This window comes from Lipotes vexillifer, unplaced genomic scaffold, assembly GCF_000442215.2.
Source record: "Lipotes vexillifer unplaced genomic scaffold, Lipotes_vexillifer_v1.1 scaffold421, whole genome shotgun sequence".
Classification (NCBI taxonomy): Eukaryota; Metazoa; Chordata; class Mammalia; order Artiodactyla; family Lipotidae; genus Lipotes; species Lipotes vexillifer.
The window spans coordinates 268,747-280,239 of NW_006781198.1; the positions used below are offsets into that span (position 1 = coordinate 268,747).

Consider the following 11,493-nt stretch of genomic DNA (forward strand, 5'->3'; position numbering starts at 1 on the left):
GACTTCCAATTCTTCATGTCACAGTTAAGTGATATTTATTACCTTATTTTACAGTGATGACCGAAGATCAAAAATAGCAGCAGAGTGCTCTGAGGTGTGCCAAAGGAGAGTGCCCTGCGAAATCTAAACACTGTCAAAGATGCTTCATCGTGGAAATCATCAAACAGATGTATGATGCTATTCACATTCCAACAACCACACCATAAAGCATGCTCCAAGACAAGCCCAGCCTGTTTCATGCTATTCTAATGTCCTCTCACAACCAGACATGGGAACAGGAAAAACTTAATACTTGTAACTTTGTTTTCTTTCAAATCAGCTACTAGAAGAGCATTTTTATTCCTAGCACTAAACCACCTGGTAAATGGACCCCTAAACTCCCTCATATGACATATTAGGGTATCAGGTATCCTCCAACATCATCAGGGTATGCATATTTTATTACTAAATTTGTAGTGCAAGAGCTGCTCTGAACACTCTACAATCTTCTATGCATCTTTTGGAGGCAAATATAACTGTCATGTTCTATTGCATAACTGTATTTAACCTCCAGAAAATAATCTGGGCTGGCCAAAAAGTTTGTTTGGGTTTATAAACCCAACATTAAGAGAGGCAGAAGATGTTAAGTAGGATAGGAGTTTTTTTTTTTTTTTTTTTTTTGGTGCAGGCTCAGCAGCCATGGCTCACGGGCCCAGCCGCTCTGCGGCACGTGGGATCTTCCTGGGCCGGGGCACGAACCTGTGTCCCCCACATCAGCAGGCGGACTCTCAACCACTGCGCCACCAGGGAAGCCCCAGGATAGGAGCTCTGAGACATAAAAATATCAGTCATTTGTTTTAAACCCAAATCTGATTGTGAAAACAATAAGATATCACAATTTTAAAGTTTATCTACCCTCTGGTATTAGGAAGCCCATCTGTCAACCTCCAAGGTGTAGGCAAATAGATTAACTAGGCTACATATATTTTCCTTTTTGGGGTGACATGTCTATCTGTTCTAAAAACCAGGGAATGACCAAAACAGCTATAAAGCAGTAACAGAATGGAAATTCTTTCAGCTCAATTTCCAAAAGCTTTAATTATAGTCAAGCAAAGAAAAATAGTTTCATTGGTTGAGGAAGTAAAATTCTGACTAACTGGAATCTATATAAAGCTGACATTAAGCTCATTTCCTTTTTTTTTATTCCTTATATAAAAAGGGGGCAAATACAAGAAAATAAGGTTATGTCAAAGACTGGTTTAAAGCACAAACTCCCAGAGTTTGTTTTAAGGTTAATATATATTCTGCTAGCTTTTCAGTCACCTGAGAGTGACAAATTCACAAGAATGTGATTCCTTGTACTAAGAACTATGGCTACCTGGTCTCATAACTGTGGGCTTGTCAAGTTTCCAGGCTTCATTTGGCATGAGGTTGCACTTTTGTTGACATGTATAAATTAAATAAAATTGATACCACAATCTATTCTGTGTTAAGTTAATCTCTCCATGCCTTACATGTCTATAAAAACAGCTTCTTAAGTTTGTAGGAAATAGAACTTTGGCCTTTTACAAAGCAAGCGCTTTGTTTCTTTACTCAGAATCCTGAAAATGCAATTAAGTTCTAGTACTGTGACTGCCATAATATTTTTAACATCAGACACTGTAATTTAAATGTCAGTGGTTTTTTCCCCAAGTCTCTGACTCTTATAAAAGAAAATACTAGAAGAATATCAGAATTCTCCTGTGACTACCATAAAAAAATAATTCCGTTTCCACCGGGTTGTGCCTAACGGTTTGTTAGGACACTCCTGCTTGATTCAAGTCCATCCGGCCTGAAGCTGTGTTTCGTTTCCGTCCTTCTATCTGCCTGCAGTGTCTTTTTAGGTAAAGAGGCCATCTAAATGAAGCAGAAAAATTCGTAATTTTAGTTGTGTCTGTTTAAAAGAAAAGCCACCAGTAAAACGATACGTTAACTACTAAACGAGGAAAGGACTGCAAGCCATGTATCAGTGTCTTGAGCTCCAGGGGTATAAACTATAAGTAGAAACGTAAGAAAAAGAGGTAACCTGTGTATCTTTTCCTATACACGATAAACGTTCTCTACATTTCAATTTTGGTTATGACAAAAGCTGCACCACAAAGTTACTAACATCTGTCTAAATGTACAATGCTTGTCAGTGTCCCACACAGAATAAATTTCTAACTTATTTACTGTGCCAGGCCCTGTGCTCATAAGTGCATTACACACATTATCTAATTCTCCCTTTAATTACATGAAGCAGGTGGCAGATGCGGAAAAACTGAGCGAGGCTCAGAGAAATTAAGTAACCTGCTCAGCGTCACAAAGCCCGTGACAGCTTAAGCCCAGGCCACAGGACTTCAGAGCCCAGGACTGTAACCCCTCTGCGGTATTGCTGTGAACCAGACCCTTCATACCAGAGGAGGCAAAGGAGCTTCCAGCTGTCGTCCAAGGAATGACAGCAAACGCCTCCAGATGAGGCCACTTCCCATGAACATAATTCCTGTGATCAGCCAAAACACTCTATGGTCCTAAAAGAGAACACACAGTTAATTTCAATCACAAAAGGTTAGTTTCCTTAGTGACAAAATTTCCTGAACTTATCATTGCCCCAGAGTTTAAAAGAAATCTTCTGTCATTTGTACTGCTCTTTCCTTTAGGAACTAAGAACAAATAGCACCCAGAGACCAAGCGCCAGAAAATAAGTCAGAAGGAAAACATGATTTAAGAGTATTTTACGATCATCAATGAACCCACATTAACTGCTTTTACTTTATGTTTCCTTCCAGTCTGTTTACAGTCACACAAATTTTAATAGTTATAATAGTTAGGATCACATAGGACATACAACTTAATTTAAATTTTTTGCTTAGCCACATTTGCCAAACTGTGAGCTGAGGTGTCCTGGCATTACAGCACCACAGAATACTTTAAATTCTCAAGGAAATCACAGTGCCATCTGTGGAATGCCATGAGAACTGCTACTCTTAAATTGTTTTGACCTACCTTCTTCATAAAAGAAACTGTAAGGTAACATGACAGAAACTCTAACATAATGAAAGAAACTTTTGGTCTAGGGATGCTGCAAAAAAATTACTAAGACACTAAAAGCATCATGAACCAAGAAAGTCTGGGAACCTCTGACTTACAGTGAACATTTTCCCTCACTGTCACTTTCTTTTCTTTTTTTTTTTTCTGGGGGGGGCCACGCTGCGTGGCTTGCAGGATCTTAGTTCCCTGACCAGGGATCAAACTCAGGCCCCCAGAGTCCTAACCACTGGACCGCCAGGGAATTGGCCTGTCACTTTCAGAATTGTATTATCTTCTGCAGTGTGATGCTTTTGAGTGCACGTGTGAATGTACAGAATCACAGAATTTATATTAATCTCCCACATGGAAGGAGTCTCAGCTACAGAAATGCCATTCGTTATTATCAACAACGGCTTGGTCTCCAGTGATTGGGAGCTCAATTTCCTCCAAAATGATCAGTAACCACTGATGGAAATTCAAGCCACATATGAAAAAGAAATCTGCATCCTTTTTAACATGAAATTAGATGTTAGACATAATTTATCAACAAGACAAGTGCTAATGTGAGTTAACTGTTTGGATGAACACATTTCCAGTTATCCTAAACAAAGGCGCTAATTTATTAAGTAAAAATTATGTTTAAATGAGATTTAGCATACCCAGATTACCGTTTTTTTTTTTTTTTTTTGCTATAGACTGGTTCTGTAATGCCCTATAAAGTCTGGGAATGCTAAAATGTGATAAACTTGAGAGGTAAGCAAGTCCAAAATTCTACGTGTCATTAAAATACACACACAGCACAGTGTGAGACCTCTAGGAGATTAAGGGAAGGGACAAGTGTCTAAGAGTTGGATTTGTAATGTCCCCTCTGCTCTGGTCGTGCCCTGCAGTATTGTATGTTCAAGTACCTACCTTTCAAACTCTTCATCTCTGCCACTGTTCAGTCTATCTACTCCTTAAAAATAAGATGCCTAGAACATCTTGATGTGCCAGAGGCTAAAAAAGCACTAAAACTGATGGGGACACATGTCAAAAGTACTCAGAAGTCAGCATGAAAGGAACAATTGGAACACCAAGATAAATAATGACAGTAGTGACAGATGATAAAGTAAGACCCCACGAGTCCATACTGATACAAATGAATAAATAGCCGGGAGAGAAGGAAGGCTCTACTTTACAAAGAATAAAAGTAGGAGGAGTGATGGAATTAGAAATCACCATGTGATAATCATCATTGCAGTACTTGATTCAGACATGAATCCATTGTGGATCAATTAGTGCATGCTAAAACTAGAGGGTGCAAATTATTAGAGAACTGCAAATCAAAACCACAATGAGGTACCACCTCACACAGGTCAGAATGGCCATCATGAAAAAGTCTACAAATAACAAATGTTAGAAAGGGTGTGGAGAAAAGGGAACCCTCCCCTACACTGTTGGTGAGAAATGTAAGTTGGTGCAGCCACTATGAAAAACAGTACAGAGGTTCCTCAGAAAACTAAAAATAGAATTATCATATGATCCAGCAATCCCACTCCTGGGCATATATCCAGACAAAACTATAATTCAAAAAGATACATGCACCCCTATGTTCATAGCAGCACTATTCACAACAGCCAAGACATGAAACAAACTAAATGTCCATCGAAAGAGGAATGGATAAAGAAGATGTGGTATGTGTATACAACAGAATATTACTCAGCCATCAGAAAGAATGAAACAATGCCATTTGCAGCAACATGGATGAAACTAGAGATTATCATACTAAGTGAGTCAGAGAGAGAAAGACAAATACCATATGATATCACTTATATGTGGAATGTAAAATATGGCACAAATGAACCTACCTAAAAAACAGAAACAGACTCACAGACATAGAGGACAGACTTGTGGCTGCCAAGGGGAGGGGGCTGGGGGGAGGGATGGAGTGGGAGGTTGGGGTGAGCAGATGTCACCTATTATATAGAGAATGGATAAACAACAAGGTCCTACTGTATAACACAGGGAATTATACTCAATATCTTATGATAAACCATAATGGAAAAGAATATTAAAAAATGTATATATATGTATAACTGAATCACTTTGCTGTGCAGCAGAAACTAACACAACATTGTAAATCAACTATACTTGAATTAAAAAAATAACAAAACTAGAGGGTACAAATTTGATGAATAGCAGAGTTCTTACAAGATACTTAATTCCACAGAGAAAAAGAGTAACTTCACAGGACAGAAAGTGGGCAGATACCACCTAAACCAAATGATCCTAGTTAGTATCACCAGTAATGAGACAAACTGACATCAAGGGTCTCCTGATGGGATTCAATGTGAGGAACACACTGACACAATGTGTAACCAGAATCTAATAATGAAGAAAGAGTATCAAAGGCCAAACAACTGACCTACATTCTTTGTGAACGTCAAGGCCATGAAAGACAAAGATCGAAAAACTGGCCTTTTAAAGAAGCCTAAGGAGACATGACAACTATATATAACAACACACGATCCAAGTTTTCTATGAGGCAAAGGGCTCTACTGAGCTGAGTGGTGACACCTGACCAGGTTCCACAGATTAGAAAATAGTGTTGTTTCAATGTTAATTTTCTGGAGCTGTGGTTATGTAAGAGAACACATGTTTTTAGGAAATATATACTGAAATATCTAGATGTAAAGGAGCATCATTTTTTGTTTACTCTCAAATGATTTAGAAAAAATGTATGTATATATTGATAGGATGATAGAGTAAATATGATAAAATGTTGCTGTTTGAAGAATCTGAGTAAAGGCTGTATGGCAATATTTGACTATTCTTGAGACAGTCTGGTATTATTTTAAAAAAGAAAAATGTTTTTCCTATCTTGGATTCACCACCGTAAATATTAACTCCAACGATACAAGAACAGGGAAACCTCTGATATTCATAGATTTAATGAACATCTTTCAACTCTTCTCCAGGAAACCTGGAGATGTCATTTGCGACTCTGGTGAGACACTGATCTGAATCTTGCTCTGGGGGCAAGCCTAGCTCACTACTTTCTACTCAGATCTCATTACAACCAGAATTATTGCATATGCTGAAACTATCAGAAAGGAATTTCTAAAAACTATTCTTTTTTAATGGGCATTTAGAGAAAAATATTAGAGTAAGCATAAGATAGAGTTAGCTTGTAAAAAAAAAAAAAAAAAGATAGAGTTAGCTTGTGAAGTGAGTATATGTACATAAAAATAGTTCTTAACAAAAATAATTTGGGAGAATGACAGGAAAGAGTTCTGCAGTCACAAATTGGGGAATTTGCAAAGGTCTTTGGAAGTACCTTCTGAGAATGTCCAGGGTTGGTCTATGTCGCACAAGATATTTCGGCGACTACTGGACTTTCTACTATATTTGGGCTCAAAAGCCTCCAAGAGATTCCTGTCACACTTAGAACAAGCCCAAACTCTTAGCATGCACCACAAAATCAACACACCCTCCCCCCCTCTGTCCTTCTGACACTCTCCCTGCCTTTCTCCACTTGACGCACCTCCCCTACCACTCTGGCCTTCTTGCTGTTCCTTCAACAAGCTCAGTGCAACCCTGCCTCAGTCTCACATGCATGGTTCCCTCTGCTTAGATCATCTTCCTCCCAGGCCTTCCCACTTTCTCTTTTCATTCAGGTCTCTGCTCTAGGGTCACCTCCTCAGAAAGATCTTCCTCGACCACCCTATCTCTAGGATGCCCCTCGTCTCACCTCCTGCTAACAGTCTCTCCCTTTACCTGGCTTTATTTTTCTTTATGGCACTTATCACCTAATATACCATGGATCTGTTTATTCTCTTCTACCTCACTGTAATGGAATCTCCACAAGGGCAGGGACTCAATGCTATATCCCCACGGCTAAAAGCAGTGTTTAGTGTGCAACAGGCACCAAAAACCGTATTGTAAGATGAATGAATGAAGTGTGCTGCATTTATTTTTCTTTCACATCTTATAAGGAGCATTAAAATGACTAATGCTGACTTTGCTTCAGGGAGCTACGATCTTTTGCAGACTTTAAACAGCAACTGCAAACTTGAGGAACACGGCAAATGGGAAGTGTGGGGTTATTTGGGCACATATAACCAGGGGAGTAATTTTACTCGGCTGGGTTGGGGGTGCAGTCAAGGAAGAGTCTCCTTGGAAGTAACACATAAGTTGAGACCTGAGAGAGAAACAGATGTTAACTAGGCAAAAACAGGTGGATGCCGAGGAGAGACGTGTGGAGGCCCCGTGAGTAAGAATAGTGATGAATCAACTGACGGTGATGGGAAGGTGTCTGGAGACAAGATGGAGATGTGGGTGCAGCAGACCAGGGAAAGCCCTACAGGCCAAGGAATCTGGATTTTTAATCTTAAGGACAGTCAAAACGCCCTTAATAATTTTACACAGAAGAGTGACCATCAGATTTGCTTCTTTTAAAGACCACTTTATAAAAGTGAATAGTGGTCCTGATGAGAGGACGTGGGTTGGACTTCGGCAACAGCCAGAGACAGAGAATAGATCTGTTAACTAGGACACAGAGCCCAGCGCCAGAGTGTGCCTGCCAAATGCACATGCAGATTCGTTTCTAGAAATCTCATAGTAAGACATCTTCTGAAAGTACAAGCCTACAATGTTATGAAAAACCCTGCAAGGGACTTCCCTGGTGGTCCAGTGGTTAAAAGAATCTGCCTTCCAATGCAGGGGATGCAGCTTCCATCCCTGGGCAGGGAACTAAGATCCCACCTGCCACAGGACAACTAAGCCTGCACACCGCAACTACCGAGGCCTTGCACTCTGGAGCCTGCATGCCTTAACTACTGAGCCTGCGCCACAACTAGAGAGCCCGCATGCCACAACTAGAGAGAAGCCCACGTGCTGCAACTAGAGAAGCCTGCATGCCACAATGAAAGATCCTGCATGGCGCAACAAAGATCCCACGTGCTGCAACTAAGACCTGACACAGCCTAATAAATAAATAATTTAATTAAAAAAAAAACTCTGAGAGTTCAGTGTTATATTAAAATGGAGCAAAGTGGAAAGTGCAAGTCTTGGGGACTAAATCCTAGTTCTGTTATTTCCTAGCTCTGTGCCCTTGGTCAAGTTACTAACATTTTCTGAGCCTCAGTTTTCCTACCTATAAAGCAGGGAAGATATAATCATTTTCAGAGTTTTGATAACTGAGTCAAATAAAGCATGCAACTGCCAGGAACACTGCCTGACACACAAGAATTTAAAAGAAAAAAAAAAAGAATCCCTCATTAACACTGACTCACAGTGTACTACTGTTTTGTCAAAACTTTCCCATGTGTAATTACATGTTTTGGGAATCATAAAGTAACCTAGGCTATCTATGTTAGAGTCTAACAATACGGCATGAATTTTAAATGAGTTAGAGTATATATTTTATTTCACTAGGGGAGTATACATGTTAAAACTTTCTTTTAAAATCCATTAAAGGGACTTTCCTGGTGGCACAGTGGTTAAGAATCCACCTGCCTACAAGCGGCTCATGCAGCTCGATATCAAAAAAACAAACAACCCAATCCAAACATGGGCAGAAGACCTAAACAGACGTTTCTCCAAAGAAGATATAGAGATTGCAACAAACACATGAAAGGATGCTCAATATCACTAATCATTAGAGAAATGCAAATCAAAACTACAATGAGATATCATCTCACACCAGACAGAATGGCCATCATCAAAAAATCTACAAACAATAAATGCTGGAGAGGGTGTGGAGAAAAGGGAACCCTCTGGCACTATTGGTGGGAATGTAAATTGATACAGCCACTATGGAGAACAGTACGGAGGTTCCTTAATAGACTAAAAATAGAACTACCATATGAACCAGCAATCCCACTACTGGGCATATACCCTGAGAAAACCATAATTCAAAGAGTCAAGTACCACAATGTTCACTGCAGCTCTATTTACAATAGTCAGGACATGGAAGCAACCTAAGTGTCCATCAATAGATGAATGGATAAAGAAGATGTGACACATATATACAATGGAATATTACTCAGCCATAAAAAGAAACGAAACTGAGTTATCTGTAGTGAGGTGGATGGACCTAGAGTCTGTCATACAGAGTGAAGTAAGTCAGAAAGAGAAAAACAAATACCGTATGCTAACATATATATATGGAATCTTTAAAAAAAGGTTCTGAAGAACCTAGGGGCAGGACAGGAAAAGATGCAGATAGAGAATGGACTTGAGGACACAGGGAGGGGGAAGGGTAAGCTGGGACGAAGTGAGACAGTGGCATGGACATATATACACTACCAAATGTAAAATAGCTAGCTAGTGTGAAGCATCCGCATAGCACAGGGAGATCAGCTCGGTGCTTTGTGACCAACTAGAGGGGTGGGATAGGGAGGGTGGAAGGGAGACGCAAGAGGGAGGGGATATGGGGATATATGTATACATATAGCTGCTTCACTTTGTTATAAAGCAATTATACTCCAATAAAGGGGTTAGAAAAAGAATCCACCTGCCAATGCAGGGGACACGGGTTTGAGCCCTGGTCTGGGAAGATCCCACATGCCGCAGAGCACCTAAGCCCATGTGCCACAACTACTGAGCCTGTGCTCTAGAGCCCGCGAGCAACAACTACTGAAGCCCGCGCACCTAGAGCCCGTGTTCCGCAACAACAGAAGCCACCGCAGTGAGAAGCCCACACACCACAACGAAGAGTAGCCTGCGCTCACCGCAACTAGAGAAAGCCCGCGCATGCACAACAATGAAGACTCAACACAGCCCAAAATAAATAAATAAATAAATAAATAAATAGAGTTCTCTTTAAAAAAAATCCGTTAAAAATTATCTTCAAAACATTAAAAACAACCTCTAGATTACTGAAATAATACATTCTCACCTCCTCAAGGGAAGATTCCAAATTCATTCCAAAAGCCACTCCCATTAGTCCAAAGAGCGAAAGAGAGAAGGTTCCCATGGTCAACTGTAGGTTCAACCTCATCATCACATTACGGTGGCTGGGGAGAACAACTGCTTAGTTCAGAAGATCTTACCAACTACACACAGCAAATTCACTAAAGAATCTATTAAAGAACACATGGATTAAACACACACCTTAAACAAAAGACTCTTCCATGTAGTGATTACAAACGATAATGATGGTATAATTCTTTCCAAAATGGAAAAATAAAGCTATGCTTAAAAGCTTTATTATTTTGTATTATTTTATAAAGAAAATACGGATTGTTTTATACGAGGCCTTCTTACCTGTCCAAGTTGATGAATATGATACTCTGTGAATCATCAATCAGTGCCCTAAGTTCCCGAGCTGCATTGGAAAGATCCTCAGCTAATCGGTAGTAGTTTTCCAACAGCAACTCCATCTCTTCTGCATGGTCAATCCCAGCACTGCTCTTTTCACTTTAATTAAGAGTTAACATAATTAACATGCCCCCAATACATGCATTATACATTTAGTACCACAGAACTTCCTGAATTAGTATAAAATATTCAGCTACCAGAGAAAAAGCTACCCTTTGCCTTTACTATTATTGTGATTGAGGCCAGTATGAAGTGGCTTTGCCAACTGATCCTAAACATGACACAGGTAGTTGAGGACACGGGTTCCATCCCTACACAGGCCTCACTGTATTCCATGGCCCTGATCCCAGCGATGCTCATGCAATGCTGCCAGTTACAGGAAAATGCAGACATGTGAATGCTGATGAATTAGTGCAAATCCCAAATCACTATCAGGTAAAATAAAACCAAAAATTAAAAATGAACATAAAGAGCATTTCCTTTCCAAGGTAAATATATATCATCATTTTCATATATGAAGTAAACTGTTTTTGAAAAATGTCAATACAGTCAGAGGCTCAAGATGGCAGAGGAGCAGGACGGGGAGCTCACCTTCTCCCACAAATACATCAACACGCGGAATGACTCCTACAGAACACCTACTGGACGCTGGCAGAAGACCTCAGACTTCCAAAAGGGCAAGAAAATCTCCACATAACTGGGAAGGACAAAAGAAAAAAAAAGAGACAGAGAGAGAGAAAGGAACCAGGAAGGGACCTGCTCCCAGGAGGGAGCTGTGAAAGAGGAAAGGTGTCAGAACACTGGGAAGTCTCCTCCCTGGCGGGCAGATCAGCTGGGACAGGGTGGGGTGGGGAGCTTCAGAGCCTCCTGGAGAGCACAACAAGCAGGTTGTGGAGGGCAAAGCGGAGAGCGCCCCACACAGTCAGCTGGTGCCGCTGCCTGGCACTCCCCAGCCTGAGACGGTCCTCCACTGGGGCGGGTGGGGGCTGGGTGCTGAGGCTCAGGCTTCAGAGGTCAGAACAGGGGAGAAGACTGGGGGTGGCTGCCTGAGGGGGCTAGGGTGTGGTGTGCCACCACTGAGGGAAGAAGCCTGGGCCCCCCAGAGAGGTAGGGCACCACTGCTGGGGTGGGGGGGGCATGAGGAGAGGGGTTGGGGGGGGCATA

The 11,493-nt window shown here is 40.8% G+C and overlaps 1 protein-coding gene across 2 annotated transcripts in view; it reads right to left on the reverse strand.

Moving 5' to 3' along the window:
• Positions 1-1,154: 1,154 nt before the first annotated feature.
• The window catches only part of MRS2 (magnesium transporter MRS2), a 28,430-nt gene continuing 18,091 nt past the window's right edge, over positions 1,155-11,493 (reverse strand). The window contains exons 8-11 of one of the 2 annotated variants that reach the window (XM_007454514.1): positions 10,276-10,428; positions 9,908-10,025; positions 2,415-2,528; positions 1,155-1,875 (exon numbers count right to left, since the gene is read on the reverse strand). In XM_007454514.1, the coding sequence (XP_007454576.1) occupies positions 1,765-1,875; positions 2,415-2,528; positions 9,908-10,025; positions 10,276-10,428 (496 nt within the window). In that variant the 3' untranslated portion in view covers positions 1,155-1,764. The remainder of the gene's footprint in view (positions 1,876-2,414; positions 2,529-9,907; positions 10,026-10,275; positions 10,429-11,493) is intronic. The other variant, XM_007454515.1, reaches the window with a different exon arrangement.